This window comes from Triturus cristatus, chromosome 11, assembly GCF_964204655.1.
Source record: "Triturus cristatus chromosome 11, aTriCri1.1, whole genome shotgun sequence".
Classification (NCBI taxonomy): Eukaryota; Metazoa; Chordata; class Amphibia; order Caudata; family Salamandridae; genus Triturus; species Triturus cristatus.
In genome coordinates, this window is record NC_140594.1 from 28,089,699 (window position 1) to 28,109,864 (window position 20,166).

The following is a 20,166-nucleotide window of genomic DNA, read 5'->3' on the forward strand; positions in this document are numbered from 1 at the left end:
TACCCCAACCGGAGCACGTAGTGGTGACGGATGCGTCCCTCCTGGGATGGCCGGCCCACATGGGAGAGGCGGAGATCAGAGGCCTCTGGTCTCCGGCGGAGTCCCGGCTCCATATCAACCTATTGGAGCTGCGGGCGATCCGGCTTGCACTGAAGGCATTCCTTCCCTCTGTCCGGGGAAGTGTAGTGCAGGTGTTCACGGACAACACCACCGCCATGTGGTATTGCAACAAACATGGCGGGATGGGGTCGTGGACCCTTTGTTAGGAGGCTCTGCGCCTCTGGACATGGCTGGAACATCAGGGCATCACCCTGGTGGTTCAACATCTGGCGGGTTCTCTGAACGCCAGGGCGGACGAACTCAGCCGCCGGTGCATGATGGTTCACGAATGGCGTCTGAACTCGGACGTGGCGCAAGGCCTCTTTCGGCAGTGGGGAAATTCTTGGTTAGATCTATTCGTCACCAAAGAGAACGCTCAATGTCATCAGTTCTGCGCGTTGGAATTTCCAAGGCAGCACTCGCTCGGCGACACTTTTCGTCGCGAGTGGAGTTGCGGTCTGTTGTACGCCTTTCCGCCTATACCACTTCTGCCCAGAGTGCTGAAGAAGATCAGGCGCGACCTGGCCCAAGTCATCCTTGTGGCTCCGGATTGGGCACAAAGGTACTGATATCCCGAGCTACTCCGTCTGTCAATCGATCCCCCGATTCGACTGCCTCTTCAGGAGGATCTTCTGTCGCAGCAGAAGGGGACGGTCCTCCACCTGAATCTGTCCAGCCTCCACCTCCATGCGTGGAGATTGAGGGGCGACAGTTGATGCCATTTGACTTGCCTCCTGAAGTCTGATGCCATTCTGGCACCCAGGCGTCCCTCCACTAAAACGGTATACGCCTGCAGGTGGAACAAATTTGTGGCATGGTGCACAGCAAAGGCTGTGGATCCCCTTTCCGCCCCGCTTTCTGAGGTTCTCCTCTTTCTTCTTACCCTGGCCCAGCAGGGCTCTGCTCTGGGCACCCTCAAGGGTTACCTTTCAGCTGTTTCTGCTTTCTTACGGCTTCCTGATCAGCCTTCTTTTCGAGTCCCCTGTTGTTGCTTGATTCTTTAAAGGCATTACTCATGTTTTCTCCTGTCCCTTTCGTAATGCCTCAGTGGGACTTGAACCTGGTGTTGACCTATCTGATATGCGCTCCTTTTGAGCCACTTCATAATTGTCCTCTTCGTCTTCTAACTCTTAAGACTTCTTTCCTGGTTGCCCTCACCTCTGCTAGGCGGGTGAGTGAGCTCCAATCTCTCTTCTAAGCCTCCTTTCCTCTCTGTTCAGCCAGACAAGGTTGTTCTCAGGACTCGTCCTTCCTTTCTCCCTAAGGTGGTAACTGCCTTTCACATCGTCCAGTCTCTTACATTGCCCACCTTTTCGCCTCCGCATCCCTCGAAAGAGGAAGAGATGCTCAGCCGTCTGGACCCAAAACGAGCACTGTCCTTCTATCTGCACCGTACGAAACAGTTCTGGGTGGACGACCAACTCTTTGTTGGCTACGTGGGCGCTAAGAAGGGGCGGGCAGTGCACAAGCGATCCATCTCTCGGTGAGTCGTTCTGTGCATTAAGACCTGTTATTCCCTGGCTAAGAAGGAGCCTCCTGTGGGGCTGAGGGCCCATTCCACTCGGGCCAAAGCGGATACTACTGCCCTGGGTCGGGGAGTCCTTCTGCAGGACATTTGTCAGGCAGCTACCTGGGCCTCGCTGCACACTTTTGCTAAGCATTACTGCCTGGACAGCCAAGTACGGAGAGACGGCTTCTTTGGCCGTTCCGTTCTCCAGGACTTCCTCGTGTGATCTTGGTTCGCAGACCCACCACCGGGGTTGGTATTGCTTGGGTATCTATTCTAAGGTGAGGAATCTAACTAACGTGTTTCTTTCAGATGAACAAGTTACTTACCTTCGGTAACGATATATCTGTAAGAAACATTAGTAGTGATAGATTCCTTACCGCCCCACCCATCCTCCCCGTTCTGCGAACTGATAAGTAGGGTTAAGGTCATCCCTTTCAGTGCCCTAGATTCATGGCACCAGTGTCGGTCTCTTGCATGGCTCTGCGTTCCTGGCGCAGAAAGCGATGTACAAGAACTGATGTGCGAGGGCGGCGCCTAAGTACTCCGTCATCCCGGCGATCACGACGATGGACGCGGAGCCGCAGACGACGCCTAGTGACGCGCAAGGGTATTGCTGACGAAAATCCTTCCGGATCCAGCCTGACGCCTGGGGATATTCTAAGGTAAGAAATCTAACTAACTAATGTTTCTTAGATATATCTTTACCGAAGTTAAGTAACTTGTTCAACAGTACTTAGAGCTAGCCTCCTTCCCAACCAATGGAAGGAAACAGTGGTCTTTTCTCTGCTAAAAAAAAATCAGGCTTAGAAATTTACGACCCAGCAAACTATTGACTGATCTCGCAGCTACCGTATCTATCCTAAGTCTTTGAGAGATTGGTAAATAGACAACTCACCACTTTCCTTGAAACCAATAACCTACTAGACCCCTCCCAGACTGGTTTTAGAGCCAACAGCACCGAGGCCACGTTACTCACCGTATCTGACCATGTCATATCCCTAGCGGATCACCGCAGACCCGTAGCATTGATCCTTTTGGACCTCACGGCGGCTTTCGGTACCGTATCGCACAACTTACTACAAATTCTCCATGAGAGAGGATTACACTCAAAAGACCTCTCATGGTTTGCATCCTTGCTGAAAAACAGAACCCAAAAAATGTAAATGGGCCTTTACTCTTATACTCAATAAAAATCAAATAGGCAGCCTCCCTCAGCCCTACTCTTTTTAATGTGTATGTCTTTCCTAGCAACCTTGAGTAGGAAATTGTGTTTTGACATCTGCTCATATGCAGATGATACGCAACTACTGATCCCGCTGGATGATCGGCTTGCCAACACTGACACTAACTGCCTCAACAAAGTCGCAACCTGGATGACAGATCACTGCCTAAACCTAAATGCTGGAAAATCTGAGATTTTGCTCTTCGGAGGGGCACACTCAATTTGGAACAGCAGCTGGTGGCCCCAAGCGTTGGAAACCGCCCCTGAACCGAAGCGTGTTGCAAAAGATCTGGGCATCCTTTTTGATAATGCTCCAAAGACCAAGCACATACGCCAAGTGGAAAAAGTTTCGCTACACTGAACCTTTTTGCAGAGTTTTGCTTCTGATTCCTCTGAATTGCTGAAAGACGGTCACCCTGGTCCTCTTTTTAAGTAGGCTGGACTACGGAAATGCACTTTTCGTAGGCATGCCCGATTACCTTTTTTTCTCACCTTCAAGTAGTCCAAAATGCAAGTGCTAGACTGATCTGTAATAAAACCATATACAGTTCAGCATCCAACAGTATGAGGAAGCTACATTGGCTGCCGGTGCAACAAAGAGCTAAATTCAAGCTCCTCTGCTATGCTCATAGAACCTTGCATAATAAAGGCCCACACATTCTGCAAGACAAAATGGCATTCCATGTCCCTTCGCGTAACCTGAGATCACGTCATCAGGCCCTTGCAAAGTCAAACGCACCACCAGAGTCAGGATGGGAGACCGCTCCTTTTCTAAGTCAGCTGCTTTTCTCTGGAATGACCTCCCACTTGACTTACGCCTGACATACGACCATCTGCTTTCAAGAAAGAAGCTAAAAACCTTCCTGTTCCCATATACTGAGTTTTAGTAATTCATTAAAATCAACCTACGTCTCAATTAAACACCCTCTCTTACGCGCTTTACCTGCTATCCTAGCTCCGTGCTGTCCTTCGGGATGAATGTTGCGCTCTACAAATATAAAAATAGAAATAAAAGATCTCAGGCGTTAAGGTCTTTGTGGGAGGGTGGGGAGAAGTTCTCTTCATAAAAGGATAATGCCACTCAAAACACCACCTACTCCCTTCTGAAAACTGAATGTAGTCCTCGGACATCTCATGAACCCTTTTTTGAAACCCCAATACTTATGTAAACCACAATTTTTGCCTTGAATGGTGGCTGTGTTTGTGTCAAACACCTCTCTTAGATCCACTAGTGAGCGTAAAGCTAATAAAATGCAAGAAACATTTAATGTGATAGATTTCTAACGTTAGAATATTTCCCTGACGTCAGACGGGATCTGGAGAGTTGTTACGAGTAGAACCTCTGTACAGTAGTAGGTGGCGTCATTCGATTGTGTGTGGCGATGATCGATGTCCATGACGGACCCACATTTTGTGTGTCTGGTGTTTGGAGCACGGCCAACATGCCACGACCCGCTGCCTTCAGTGGCAGTCGAGATAAGCGTAGGTGCTGCAGCCAGGAGTTGCTCCCACTGAACTATTACTCCCATTGAATGAAGCACGTGCTGACGTTCTACTTTGGCCCTTGTCCAATCGCTGCACAAGGGCTCATGTGACTAGAACAATTGCCTGCTGCCATCGTCCTGCCCCGAAGGGGTCCAGTTTCCTCATAACTACCCCCCTCTCCCCCAAAGAGTGTTAAATTGTCCTACCATCTACTTCGAAAGTTAGACCTGGTGCATTCCCTTCCACTCTACTGGACAGGGAATCCAAAAGGGTGGATACCTTTGGGGAAGAGAATGTTCTCTTCTGCTGGCACTGTGGTTAGAAAATAGTATCTCTCTTGGTTCGATACTCCCATACTATTTGGGACTCTGTTGCTCAAGTGCTGCCTATGGTCTTGGATTAGGCCTGAGCTATTTTCTTCCAAGCAATTGCTGATGGCAGCGATGCAGTCAAGTTCACCATATTTACAATGAATACAACCTACCCACTGAGCAGAGTGATTTTGTAGTCTCTGGCCTTTTGGCGTTAAGCCTGGTTGAGAACCACGGAGTTTTTATGGAATGTCTGGGCCTTTGTCGTGGACATGGTTTTACGACTCTAGGTTGTTTTGAGGGGAGGTGGGCTCTGCGCTGGTGAGCTTCAAGGACTGCATAGCAGCTACTGTCCTTGGACATTTCCATGGGCACTCCCCCCCTACTTCACCTATTTACAGCAAGCTGACCGAGGAATCCTCTTATTGCTTTTTCAAGGGGTGTCCTCTCTTTTGGCCAAGGGAGCTATACAGACAGTTTTTGCTCCTCTTTGTCTTTTTTTGTACTGCTTTCTACTTGTAACTTGGGGCGCCCACTCTCGGGAATTGTTCAAGCATATGAATCTATGAAGGTGTCAGTACTGTAGAAGTACAGTAACAGGTTGCTAACTTATTTTCTTCATATTGCCAAGTCGCCTTTGCAGCGAAGTTCTGTACTTTTCTATCCATTCTGTTTTTATCATGTAGATTAAAATTTTGATACATGTTTTGAGTATGGTCCTTAGTATGCATTTTATTCTACTTTATGAACAGGGATGATAACGTTCAAAAAGAACTTCGTGACTGGGGATTAAGTTTTGATGCCAATTTGCTGACTTTCACTGGTAGGGTAGCGCCTCAGGAAAAGATTCATCAAGCAGGCAAAGTGGTAAGTTCAATGCTTTTGAATTCCATGTTAGTTCTTTGCAGAACTTGATAGTGAAAACATTTTTTTTTTAGTGAGTGCAGGTGTTTTAAATTGCGTTTGGTAGTCTTTTGCCACAGTTAAGCAGGATATAGTCACCCTATTTAATACATGTTTATCCAGTATTGGGGTATCTTTCATAGATTCACATGCCTGAATCTTTCACTGTCGCCGAGATGGGAGTCCCACGGTAAAATACAAAAGCAGTGCATAAGTAATAAATAGGCTCATAAAGGCCAAAGGCCATATCTTAGTAGTTATCTATGTCCTTTTTCCAAAAGGACTAAAAGTTGGCTCTAGCCAATCAGTTGCCAGCACCCTCTAGAACACTCCCAGCAGAGGCAAGTTCGCCTCAGATTTTCACCGCACGTCGTGTGGAAGGGAGTCTCCCTGAGTGCTACTCAGTTTTTTACTTAGTCAACTCTTCTGAAGAAAATGTCAGATAAGAAAGGCCTCTTCCACCCTTGCAAGAGCTTTGGGAAGAAGGTCCATCTAGCTGATCTACATAAAGACTGTATTTATTGCCTTTATCCAAGGCATGAGGTGAAAGATTGTAAGATCTGTAGGAGAGTAGGGTCTGCTTTCTATGTTCACCCCCACTTTTTGATTTTGCTTTACTGGTTTTCGACTTAGATGGGGCTGTGGGCCTGCTAATCAGACCCACAGCCCTGCTCTTTCTCTCTAAATTAATACTATGTACTTTAGGTGCATAACCCAATTGGATAGGATCACCTTATTGGCCCCTGTACAGTGTACCTTAGGTACCCAGGGCATAGGTGTACCCTAGGCCTACCAGGGGCTGCAGCATGTATTATGCCACCCCTGGCCTGGCCTTCCATTATGACACAACTGGCTGATCACTCAGCTGGGGCAAGGGCGTGTAATCACCCCTTGCTTAGGTGTAGTATCCCTATACCTACCTTACCTATAGACACATGTGTACCTATCAGCCACTCCTATGGCAGGCCTTAACAATCCTGGATATTCAAAGGTGAGCTGTATGTTACAGTATCAGAGGAATAAATCCATACACAGAGGACAACAGGAGACCAAGTTAGTAGGAAAGAGTTGTATTTTCAACACATGATGAACATATTGCGTCATATGTACATATCATATAGGTTTAAAAAGCACTGCGTGACACTTAGTGAAAGTGTAACCGAAAAAATACTGTGCACAAGTGCTCGTGGAGTTTGTGACGGCGCAAGTGACACATAAAGTGGTATATACAGCGGTGAAACGGCGCAACAAGGAGAACAATGGTACTTTGAATATGCCAAAATTAGGGCATTTACACAGTAAATGTATGGGAATTCAAAGGACAGTAAAGCAAATGCCCATGTTTGTAAATGCGCCAACAGTAACGCTGTTGAAGTCGACGGCGTTTCGGCCCGTAACACTCAAGGCCATCATCAGGACTGGTTACACATATTTTGAACAGTGCTAGGGTAAAGAAAAACAATTCTCAAAAGCTGGACCAAAACGAGGGAGAAAAGGGGACAGTCGTGCAGATGGTTGTGAGCACGGCGACGTATAGTGGCCGTGGGTACGGGTCTAATGTATGGCCGTGGGCCAAGGAGCAGTGATCGGACGAGTGGTGAGGGCGAGAGCGGGTATCACCCTTTCTTCAAGGAGGCAGCGATACTCACTGCCAAACTCGTGGCCCGCGGCTATCCCAGAAAATTGGTCAACAGGGCAAGAAAACGAGCATGGTATAACCACCGTGATACCTTACTTACCCCTAAAGAAAAAAGGACAAATACTCGCATCCCATTTGTGTCCACCTTCTCACCTTCCAGCAATAAACTAGCCAAGATTATCAAATCCAACTGGAACATTCTTGCTCCACTCACCATTTTCAATGAACCACCTCTTTTCTCTTACCGCAGGGGCAAAAACATAGCGGACCATCTGGTGCATGCAATCACCTGGCCCACTGCACCAAACATATCCGAATCGCTCCCCAACTCATGGAAACTACCGCCGGTGCTCGGCCATTATAGATGCCAAAGATGCGCAGCATGCTCCTCTACAACCAACACAAAGACGTTTGAACACAATGGGTTGAAATTTGACCTACACTCCTTCACCAACTGTAGATCTCAGAACGTTGTCTACATGATAAAATGCCCCTGCGATAAAATATACATTGGCCAAACCACCCAGATGGTAAAGGACCGCATCCTACAACATCGCAGCCGCATTAGATGTGGAGTCCTAACAGCCCCCCTGGTCTCCCACTTCAAAGAAAAGAATCACAGCAAAGCCGAGTTCACCTGGCTGGTAATTGACAAACCGTCCATCCCACTAAGAGGCGGTGATACCCAAAGACTCCTGAATAGGTGCGAATGCCGTTGGATCTCCCGCTTTAACTCCATTGAGCAGGGCCTGAATTCCCTTGATGAATGGAACTCTACCCTTGCATGATTGTGATCCTTTGCATGATTGTGATCTACTGGTCTGCCTTCTTTACAGCCGATACGTTCTCCATCCTTGCTTATTTAATTTGCACTTTGTACGTACTTATTTTTTCCCTCCCCCTGTACAAACCCCCCCCCCCCCTCCTCCTCCTCACCCCCTCTCCCCCCCCCCCCCCCCCCCCCCCCCCCCCCGGTTCACCCCAAAGTATACGTTTTGATTTTCCTTCTCTCTTTGCTTTTTAACTTTAAGTATACTGGTCACATTCATTTACAAATTTGCTGATTGTTCATTTGTTATCTACACATTTTCATCCCATTTCCTTCCCCTTTTCCTCCCCTTCCCGCCAACCCCCTCCCCTCTCCCCCCTTTTTTTTCCCTCCCCCCTACATATGTCTACCCATGATGTATTATCTGGAAGACTGCCTGTCAATTGCCCATGGCTTTATTGAAACGATTGTATTGTAATTATTGTGAATTCTGTATAAGTTGCTATTTGTCCAAATTTGGCTCGCTTTGGGTCTATTGATTTGACCATATTGTTTTCATTTCAAATGTTATCCTTTTACTCCTCTTTTTCCCACTCGAGCGATACACGCATCTTTGCGGGTTATTACATCACCGGTTGCCATGACTCCTTCTCCGTTCTATTGGTGACCTTTCCGCTTCACTCCCCTTTCAGCACCCCCCAGCCTATCATCCCCCAGCACCCATCCGCGCGCCTCCTGCCACCGGCTCCTTCCCGTTGATTGGTTGACGCTCCTCGTGACCTGGAAGCACTGACCACATAAACTCTCGCCAGTGCCCTTCCGTCTTCACCCTCTGCCTGATTCATACCGGCACGCCCCTCTTCACGGACCACCTCTCGGTGATTCACTCGCCTCGCCAAAATGTAAGTAAGTTCTGCTCGCGTTTTTTCTCCCCGGAACCGTCCATCTGCCCCGTTTCTAACCTCCCCTTTCCTTTCCAGCTTCCTCATTGATCCCTTCTTTCCCACTGTTCCCCCCCTGCCTATTCCTCACTCCTTGTCCTTTGTCCCCTTCCAGCGTGAACTACCACGGACCCCTCTAACGTCACGTGGTCCAGCGTTGCCGTTTCGTTCGGCTCGCCCTTTCCGAAGGAGTAAGTGTTTTGTCGCTCCTATCTTTTCTGCTGTCTCCCTCCCCACGTCCTACCTGTACTTTTCCTCACCACCAGCTTTCTTCCCCCGTCCAGTTTGGACTTCCCCGGACCCGTCTGACTCCACACGGGGTCCAGCTTTGCCGATTCACCCGTCTCGCCCCTTCCATGCGAGTAAGTTCCTTGTCCATTGTTTTGCCCCTTGTCACTTCCCGTTTTCCCTCACTGTGGCACTCCTTTGCACCCCTGCTACCATCAACCTGTGCGATTTCTCTTTCTTTTCACTTCGTTATCAGTTATTTGCATAATTCTACCACACTGCTCACCATTTCTTGGCCCCGGTCTCTAGTTACTCTACCTCTGCCCACTCGGGCACGCCTCACCCGACTCTCGCGCCGTTGTGATACCCGCTCTCGCCCTCACCACTCGTCGGATCACTGCTCCTTGGCCCACGGCCATATATTAGACCCGTACCCACGGCCACTATACGTCGCCGTGCTCACAACCATCTGCACGACTGTCCCCTTTTCTCCCTTGTTTTGGTCCAGCTTTTGAGAATTGTTTTTCTTTACCCTAGCACTGTTCAAAATATGTGTAACCAGTCCTGATTGTGGCCTTGAGTGTTACGGGCCGAAACGCCGTCGACTTCAACAGCGTTACTGTTGGCGCATTGACAAACATGGGCATTTGCTTTACTGTCCTTTGAATTCCCATACATTTACTGTGTAAATGCCCTAATTTTGGCATATTCAAAGTACCATTGTTCTCCTTGTTGCGCCGTTTCACCGCTGTATATACCACTTTGTGTCACTTGCGCCGTCACAAACTCCACGAGCACTTGTGCACAGTATTTTTTCGGTTACACTTTCACTAAGTGTCACGCAGAGCTTTTTAAACCTATATGATATGTACATATGACGCAATATGTTCATCATGTGTTGAAAATACAACTCTTTCCTACTAACTTGGTCTCCTGTTGTCCTCTGTGTATGGATTCATTCCTCTGATACTGTAACATACAGCTCACCTTTGAATTACTTGTCCTTCCACTCAATTCCACGTTGAGACATTGTTGTCTGATATCATGTACTGCCCCAGTCTCACTGTGGTTTATGGGCTACCTCCTGTGGTCTGATACTGCTTAACAATCCTGGAGGCAGAGTGCTTGGTAACATGTGAGATGGTGCTCTAGCATGAGCTGAGTCTGTCTGCAGCTTTCTGAACCATGTCCTTATAGCTGTTCTATGATATACCCTACCATATACTCTTAAAGTGCCTTGTAATCTTAAACGGATTATGGTAACTATGGTTTGGCTTTATCAAAACATGTCGTGTAAGGTGTTTAACACTTTGGAATAATACCCCCATCCCATTTCTAGGGATGAGGATATTATCCCTCCCTTCTAGAGGGAGAAGACATGTTAAAACCTACTTACCTGGTTAAAGTTAACCAGAGCCCCAGCATCACAAAATGGATGCTGCAGCCACGACACAAGTCTGACCTCCTGCTGCTGGGAGTGATCCCGGCACGGGGGGCTTGGACAATAGGTTTCCTGCCTTGGGAGGTGCGAGCACCACCCCAGACAGGCCTTAGTGTATTGGGGCAGGGAGGGCTGAAAGAAACGAGACACTGCCTGGGGCACACAAGGTGTCCCATGCATAGTCCAGTTCAAACCGGTGCTGGGGCACTCAAGCCCCAGTCCTGGGGCGAAACTGGACAAAGGGAAGGGGTGTAACCACCCCCTCCCAGGTCCCACCCATAAGGCGTGACCTAGCAGGCAACCCAGCCCCCCAGATTAGTATAAGTGTGGTAGCTGGGCCCCAGGAGATTAGAATATCCTGAACCTGCAACTTGAACAGAAACTCTGGACCTTCGACATTCGACGAAAGAAGAAGACTGAAGAATCTCCCTTGTGGCCAAGGAGTGGCTACCCTGTGCAAACAGGCACCATCAAGAGACTTACCCTTTGCTTTGCTGAAGTTCTACGAGGGACCGACTGCAGAGCACGACCAGAGCCTTGACTTCCAGACTTCTCCGACCCTGATCCACATCCACAGCCGAGCTGAGATCCGTGGAGGCGACGAGAGACGTGGGACCGGCTACCTGGGAAAAGTGGCGAGTATCTTCCAGCGCAGCTTCTGAGGCACCCTCGAAGTTGTGCACCGGGGATTGAGAAGCCCCAACCCCAAGCATCATCTGCACCGAAGATCAGCCCCCCACACTCCACGAGTCCTGCGTGGGGCCCTTCTGCATTTTCCTGCTTGCCGCGTCTGTCCGGTCACTGGCCCGTTGGCTAGTAACCTTTGCGACGACACACCTGTAACTTTCGACTGCTGGTTTGGCTCCTCCAGACTGGCTCCTGCTCTCCTGACAAAGAGAAGCACCCCAGACCTTCCTGGTCTGCACCAGAAGCAAGTCCTCCATTCTGTGTGGGTTTCGCTTGCCAAGGCTTGGTGAGTCCTAGTTCGACTTCGACGCCGCCGACAGCAAGAGCCTTCGTGGGACAGCTCGCCTCCTGGTCCTGGTCGTCCTCGACGTCTCCTGGTACCCGTGGCTGCTGCGACAAGCTTCACCTCTACACCTGTAACTTCACAACATCGCCTGGTTCCTTCCTGGTTCCACGTGGTCACTGGCTATTGACCCAGACTCAGTCCCTTCTGCTTGCAGGTATCCTTCCTTCTTGATCCCAGGCTTGGGATCCACCGGACACTCTTCACTGACTGCCTGTCAGCATCTTTCCTTCAGGCATCCATAGGAGTCGACGACGAAACCAGACGCAACTTCACACCTATGCACCCGCAGCCCGTGGGCTAGGTAACTTGGGTACTCCGGTGCTCATCAGGGTATTGACTATCCTAGTGTCTAGTTTTCCAGTCTCGACTTCCTAGCTACTCCAGAAGTGTCCTAAATCTATCTATTTCTAAACTGTACTATTTCTATCGATTATACGCATTACGCATGAGTGTTACCACTCTGCACCTGAATCCCGTGGGCCTCCCACTTCCTAACCTTTGGTAGTGTAGTGTAGCCCCAGCGATGGCGTAGGCCTAACCTATTTCCGTGACAGTGGTCCTTATACCACTTCTTTAGTATATGGTTTGCGTGGCCCCTAGGGCCTAACTGTATTACTTACCTGTGTGACTTAATGTATGCTTGAATAAGACTGTGTTGTACTTACCTCGAATCTCATAAAGAGTGCTGAGGGTTTGACTAGAATAAATACTTTATTTTATATATATATCTGTTGTGGTGTCCTTTCATTTGGTATTCAAGGGGTTACAAGTGCTATAACAGCTGGCTTCACATGCCATTCAGAGTTTAGCCTAAGACTGCTCTTGTTCATGCTACCACTAGGATAGCTGGTCTATAAGGTTGACTTTACAACCAATCACCATAAGGGTTGTTTGGACTGATATAAGGTGTACACTAGAACTAGTGACATCATACATCAGGCCAACTTCTCACAGCTGGAACATCAGGGTATCACCCTGATGGTTCAACATCTGGCGGGCTCTCTGAACGCCAGAGCAGACAAACTCAGCCGACGGTGCATGATGGATCACGAATGGCGTCTAAACTCGGACGTGGCGCAAGGCTTCTTTCGGCAGTGGGGAGAGCCTTGGTTAGAAGAGAACGCACAATGTCAGCAATTCTGCACGTTGGAGTTTCCAAGGCGGCACTCGCTCGGGAACGCATTTCGGTTCGAGTGGAGTTGCGGTCTGTTGTACGCCTTTCCGCCTATACCGCTTCTGCACAGAGTGCTGAAGAAGGTCAGGCGCGACCGGGACCAAGTCATCTTAGTGGCTCCGGATTGGGCACGAAGATACTGGTATCCCGAACTACTCAGTCTGTCGATAGATCCCCCGATACGACTGCCTCTTCAGGAGGACCTTCTGTCGCAGCAGCAGGGGGGACGGTCCTCCACTCGAACCTGTCCAGCCTCCACCTCCATGCGTGGAGATTGAGTGGCGGCAGTTGATGCCATTTGACTTGCCTCTTGAAGTCTGTAATGTTGTTCTGGCAGCCAGGCGTCCCTCCACAAAAACGGTATACGCCTGCAGGTGGAACACATTTGTGGCATGGTGCACAACAAAGGCTGTGGATCCCCTTTCCGCCCCTCTTTCTGAGGTTCTCCTCTTTCTTCTTTCCTTGGCCCAGCAGGGCCCTGCTCTGGGCACCCTGAAAGGTTTCAGCTATTTCTGCTTTCTTACGGCTTCCTGATCAGCCTTCTCATTTCAAATCCCCTGTTGTTTCTCGATTCTTTAAGGGCATTACTCGCATGTTTCTTCCTGTCCCTTTCGTAATGCCTCAGTGGGATTTGAATCTTGTATTGACCTTTCTGATATGCGCTCCCTTTGAGCCACTTCATAATTGTCCCCTTCGTCTTCTCACTCTTAAGACTGCTTTCCTGGTTGCCATCACCTCGGCTAGACGGGCGAGTGAGCTCCAGGCTCTCTTCTAAGCCTCCTTTTCTTTCTGTCCATACGGAGAAAGTTGTTCTCAGGACTCGTCCTTCCTGCCTTTCACATCGGACAGTCTGTTACTCCCACCTTCTTTCCGCCTCTGCATCCCTCGAATGAGGAAGAGAGGCTCCACCGTCTGGACCCAAAGCGGGCGCTGTCTTTCTATCTGGACCGCACCAAACAGTTCCGGGTGGACGACCAACTCTTTGTTGGCTACGTGGGCACTAAGAAGGGACGGGCGGTGCACAAACGAACCATCTCTCGGTGGGTGGTTTGGTGTAGCTAAAAAGGAACCTCCTGTAGGGCTGAGAGCCCATTCCACTCGGGCCACAGCAGCGGCCGCTGCCCTGGGCCAGGGAGTCCCCTTGCAGGACATCTGTCAGGCAGCAACGTGGGCCTCGCTGCACACGTTTGCCAAACACTTTTGCCTGGACAGCCAAGTCCGGAGAGACGGCTTCTTTGGCCGTTCTGTTCTCCAGGACTTTCTGGTGTGATCTTGGTTCGCAGACCCACCACCGGGGTTCGTATTGCTGGGGTATCTATTCTAAGGTGAAGAATCTTTCAGATGAACTAGTTACCTTCGGTAACAATATATCTATAAGAAACATTAGGTTCGAGGCATATAAGCTGCAGATTGTACACTTAGCATAGATCGCCATCTGGTGTTGGGCCCGAATGTTTGCAGTTTGTTTTTCTTCTTGGACAGTCTTTGGAAGTCACGAGTTCGGTGACTCCTCGTTCGGTCCGTACTGCGCATGGGCTTCGGCTCCATCCTCAGATTGTTTTTTTCCGCCATCGGGCTCGGATGTGATACTTCGTGCTCCGGCTTCGAACTTCTACGGTTCCAGCCTCGACGGAAAATCCTCGTTTCTTCGAGTTTTCTTCATCATCTTCATCTCTCGAAGCGGCACTTTCTCCATCCCGTACATCGGCACCGGCCTTCGGGCCCTCCTCGACTCCGGTCCCGGCCGATGGAAAGGACTCCGTTCAAAAAGTGCCCAAAATGTGGGTCTAAATTTCCCCACACCGACCTCCATCAGGTGTGTAACCTTTGCCTCTCTCCAGAACACGAGGCTAGAGACTGCCCCGCCTGTAAGTCTTTTCGATCAAAGAAGACCATCCGGGATCGAAGAGCTCGACGCACCATGGCGCACTCATCCTCCGCAGCTCCACCGGACATCTTCGGAGACGGCGCCGAAGCTTCGCGGCAACTACACACCGAGCAGGAGGACGATGTCGTCAGCGCTTCCGAGGCCGACGACTCCGACGTGGAGGACATAACACCGGCGCAGCGGGTCGTGAGTACTGTACCCCCTCCCACCCCCACGCCCAAAACCAAAGAGACTCAGGTTACACCCTCGCCTGCAGGCCTGGGTAAAACCAAGCACAAAGCTTCTATCACCCCACCTTCGGGCCCGGTGTCGAAGCCACAAAAGTCTCACGGCAGCTCGGGCTCGAGCCAGCCGACGCCTGGTGCCGAAAAACAGCATCCGGCACCGAAGAAAGCAATACCCAGCTCGACTCCGAAGCCACCGGTGCCGAAGCCTGGACTCTCGGTGCCGACCAAACACAAACAAAAATCTGTCGGCACCGACGCTCCGGCGCCGAAAACTCCTTCGACGCCAAACACCGGAGGCCCCAAAAAAGCACAGAAACCATCGAAGCCCTCGGCTCCGAAATCATCGGCGCCAGCGGACAATTCAACGCCACTGGCCCTATTTACACCAGACCCTTTGCAAAAGACTGTCTAAAGATCCAAAGACTGGGCTATTGATTTTATTTGTCAAGAAAAGACGCCTTGACACTCCGGCTCCTCCTCCACCACCCAAACGGAAGGACTCTGCTACTTCTCCCCTCAGAGTGCCCTCCCCACTACCTCCTCCTCTGCCTCCTCCACCCCCTCCCCCTCCCAGGTCTCCGCCACCCTTACCTCATCGCTCCCCGACCCCGTCCCCAGATCCGGATTACGGGGATCCAGATTATGACCCGGTGGACGCCCCAATGGACCCCACTCCACCGGGGACCCCTGACCCATGGGAAGACTACCACAACCCTGACATACCTGATATGCCTCAAGACGACCTATATCCATCTAGGCCGTCTCCCCCAGAGGACTCCTTAGGGTTCCATCACTTAGTGCAGAGAGCAGCACACTACCATGGGGTGGACATGCACAGCGAACCAGTGGAAGACGGCTTCCTACTGGACACATTTGACATTCAGGACAAATCCACGTCTATTTTGCCCATGCTTAAGGGTGTCACCAAGCATGCTGCAGAGGTGTTCAAAGACCCTGTCAGGGCCAGGGTACTGAACCCTAGAATAGAGAAAGTACAAGGCGGCACCCACAGACCCTGCATACATTAAGGGCCCTGCTCCCTTAGATTCCCTAGTTGTCTCCACAGCTAGAAAGCGGGCTAACTCCCAGTCCTCAGGAGAAGCCCCACCGCCAGACAAGGAATCAAAACTTTTAGACGTGTCTGGCAAACGCACCGCCTCCCAAGCTGCAAACATGTGGCGCATTGCAAATACACAAGCACTACTTGCGCGCTATGACAGAGCACACTACGACGAACTTGAGGCTCTTCTGCAGCACCTTCCAGAAAAACACAAGCGCAAGGCTCATGACCTGATACAGGAGGGTAAACTAATTACAAACACCTCCATTAAGTGTGCCCTCGATGCAGCCGACACCGCTTCTAGAGCCATAAATACCAGTGTCCTGCTTCGTCGCCATGCCTGGCTCAGGATCTCAGGGTTCAAGCCTGAAGTCCAGGCGTCCATACTCAATCACCCCTTTGACCAACAAACTCTCTTTGGGCCAAAGGTGGACGAAGCGTTGGAAAAGATGAAAAAGGACACAGACACAGCAAAGTCTATGGGGGCACTCCAAATGCAAGCCTCTAAACGTTCCTTTCGACGCTCATCCTTTCGTGGCACAGGCAGAGGCTTCTCCACCGATAACGCCTCTACCTCCTACAAGTCCCCTCCTCAAAATACCTTTTCAAAGGGCAATCAAAGGGGTGGTTACAGAGGCAACAACAATAAGGGCAGGGGCAAAACTAACAACACCCGTTCTGCCACCCCACCCGCACAATGACTTCCCTCCGCTCCCCCCAGACCATCCCACTCCGGTCGGGGGCAGGCTACAAAACTTTATCCACACATGGGAGTCCATAACATCGGACAAATGGGTGACCCAAATCATTCGGTCAGGGTACTGTCTCGAGCTAACATCTACCCCACCCAATATCCCACCAAGGCACCGTCCAATGTCTCAAGAACATTCCACACTGCTCAAACAAGAGGTACTCTCACTCCTCCAAAAACACGCTATAGAGCAGGTCCCCGTCAATCAACAAAATCTAGGGGTCTACTCCCTATATTTCTTAATACCAAAGAAAGACGGGACCCTCAGGCCCATTCTTGACCTCCGGCCTCTAAATGCCTACATACATTCAGACCATTTCCACATGGTCACCCTACAACAAGTCCTCCCGCTCCTCTGTCAGGGAGACTTTCTCACTACCTTGGATCTGAAAGACGCGTACTTTCACATTCCAATACACCCCTCTCACAGGAAGTACCTCAGGTTCGTGTGGACGGGCAGCATTACCAATTCACGGTTCTCCCCTTCGGGGTCACCACCGCACCACGGGTGTTTACCAAATGCCTAGCGGTAGTAGCAGCACACCTCAGACGTCAACATATTCACGTCTTCCCTTACTTAGACGACTGGCTCATAAAAGCCGCGTCCTACCACCAATGTGTGCAACATACAAACAGCACCATTCAACTGCTCCACCAGCTAGGCTTCACGGTGAACTACCAAAAGTCCCACCTCATACCATCTCACACAAAGCAATATCTCTGGGCCACCATAGACACCTCCAAGGGTATTTCCTATCCAAACTCAGCCAGAATCACAAGCATTCAAGCCTTACGCAAAACATTCCTTCCCCAACACTCTCTTCCAGCAAGAGTATTTATGAAGCTCATAGGAATGATGGCGTCTTGCATTTTCATAGTGCCCCATGCAAGACTCCACATGCGTCCACTTCAGGAGTGCCTAGCACAACAGTGGAACCAGGCCCAGGGTCAGCTGACGGATCTGGTGTTGGTGGACGGCCGCACACATCACTCTCTGCAGTGGTGGAACACCACAAACCTTTCCAAGGGGCGGCCGTTCCTGGACCCGGTTCCTCAGGTGATTCTAACAGCGGACGCATCGCTCTCCGGCTGGGGAGCGCACCTCCTACACCTCACAATGCAAGGTCTATGGACGCCACAACAAAAATCGCTCCACATCAACCATCTGGAGCTCTTGGCGATCTTTCTAGCCCTAAAATCTTTCCAAAAACAGATTTCAGGCAAAGCAGTCCTCATCCGCACAGACAACATGACTGCAATGTATTATATCCAAAAACAGGGGGGGGACACACTCTCCCCAGCTCTCCCGCTTAGCCCAGAGCATATGGAGATGGGCAATTCCCCAAAACATCTTTCTACTGGCACAGCACGTTCCAGGCGTACAAAACACCATGGCAGATCTGCTCAGCAGACAAACGCAACAACTACACGAATGGGAACTGCATCCACAAGTTCTTCACCCATTCTTCCAACAGTGGGGGCATCCTCAGATAGACCTCTTCGCCACCCACGAAAACAAAAAATGCCCAAGCTTCGCCGCCAGATACCCACACCCATTGTCCAAGGGCAATGCGATATGGATGAACTGGTCAGGCAGATTTGCATACGCCTTTCCACCTCTCCCACTAATTCCATTAGTGGTAAGGAAGCTACAACAGCACTCCCTCACACTCATTCTAGTAGCTCCAACGTGGGCCAGGCAGCCGTGGTACACCACACTACTACAACTATCAGTGGTACCACATCAAAAACTGCACCTGTTCCCATGCATCCTAACCCAGAACCATGGAGAAATCAGGCACCCGGACCCAGCTCAGCTCAACCTTGCGCTCTGGCTCCTGAAATCTTAGAATTTGGATACCTTAACCTTCCACCTGATTGCATGAACATCATCATGGAAGCCAGACGTCCTACCACTAGAGCATGCTATGCCGCAAAGTGGAAAAGATTTGTAATTTACTGCCGTAACAATACAATCAACCCTTTAGATGCATCCATACAGCACATCATATGCTATCTGCTCCATCTTCACAGGTGTAACCTGGCATATTCATCCATACGCCTACACCTTGCAGCGATCGCTGCTTATCTACAAAACAGACAGCATTTATCACTGTTCAGAGTGCCCGCTATTAAAGCCTTTATGGAAGGCCTTAAACGAGTAATTCCTCCCAGGGCACCACCTTCCCCTGTATGGAATCTAAATGTAGTTCTTACACGGCTAATGGGTCCGCCCTTCGAACCAATGCACAAATGTGAGCTACAGTTTCTCACCTGGAAAACAGCTTTTCTCGTAGCTATCACTTCCCTTAGAAGGGTTGGTGAAATACAAGCGTTCACTATACAGGAACCCTTCCTACAAATACATCACAGCAAGGTCATACTTCGTACAAATCCGAAGTTTCTGCCCAAGGTCATTTCCCCCTTCCATCTCAATCAATCGGTGGAATTACCTGTCTTCTTCTCGCAACCTCAATCTGTTGCAGAAAGGGCTTTACACACACTTGATGTTAAGAGGGCTTTGCTGTATTACATACAAAGAACGCAACCTTTCAGGAAGACTAAACAATTGTTAGTCTCCTTCTCTCCACCACATAAAGGCAACCCCATCTCTAAATCAGGGATAGCTAGGTGGATTGTAAAGTGCATACAAATTTGCTATCAAAAGGCAAAAAGAACATTATCTGTTCCACCTAAAGCCCACTCTACTAGAAAGTTAGGGGCTTCTATGGCTTTTCTAGGGAACATACCCTTAGATGACATCTGCAAAGCAGCCACATGGTCAACACCGCACACCTTCACAAAACATTACTGTGTAGATGTGCATTCCAAGCAGCAAGCTAGTGTGGGCCAGGCTGTACTAAAGACACTTTTTCAAACCACTGCAACGGATACCGGTGGTCGCCGCTAAGGTTGGGTACTGCTATATAATCTATGCTAAGTGTACAATCTGCAGCTCATATGCCTCGAACGGAATATGCTACTTACCAGTATGCATCTGTTCTTGGCATGTAGAGCTGCAGAGTTGTACACGCCCACCCGCCTTCCCGGCTACCTGTATCCGTTCCAGTCCATCTTATTTAGATACAACACACATGGGTTTCTCACTGTTATTACTACGCTCCATCATTTCCCTGTTGGCGAAAAACAATCTGAGGATGGAGCCGAAGCCCATGCGCAGTACGGACCGAAGGAGGAGTCACCGAACTCGTGACTTCCAAAGACTGTCCAAGAAGAAAAACAAACTGCAAACATCCGGTCTCAACACCAGATGGTGATCTATGCTAAGTGTACAACTCTGCAGCTCTACATGCCAAGAACAGATGCATACTGGTAAGTAGCATATTCCTTAGTTAGATTCTGTAGTAGGGGATCTCTGTGTATAGTCATAATCTAGTGAATAGTCCCGCCCATATGCGCGGACCCTGTAGCAATAAAAATAATCTCTTAAATTGTCAAGCCATGCAGACCTGCATCTACACTTG

At 49.7% G+C, this 20,166-nt stretch overlaps 1 protein-coding gene across 2 annotated transcripts in view; it reads left to right on the forward strand.

Moving 5' to 3' along the window:
* The window catches only part of PIWIL1 (piwi like RNA-mediated gene silencing 1), a 1,168,338-nt gene that overhangs the window by 720,912 nt on the left and 427,260 nt on the right, over nt 1-20,166 (forward strand). For both annotated transcript variants that reach the window (XM_085633654.1, XM_085633653.1), the window contains exon 12: nt 5,380-5,494. In XM_085633654.1, coding sequence (XP_085489780.1) covers nt 5,380-5,494 — 115 coding nt within the window. The remainder of the gene's footprint in view (nt 1-5,379; nt 5,495-20,166) is intronic.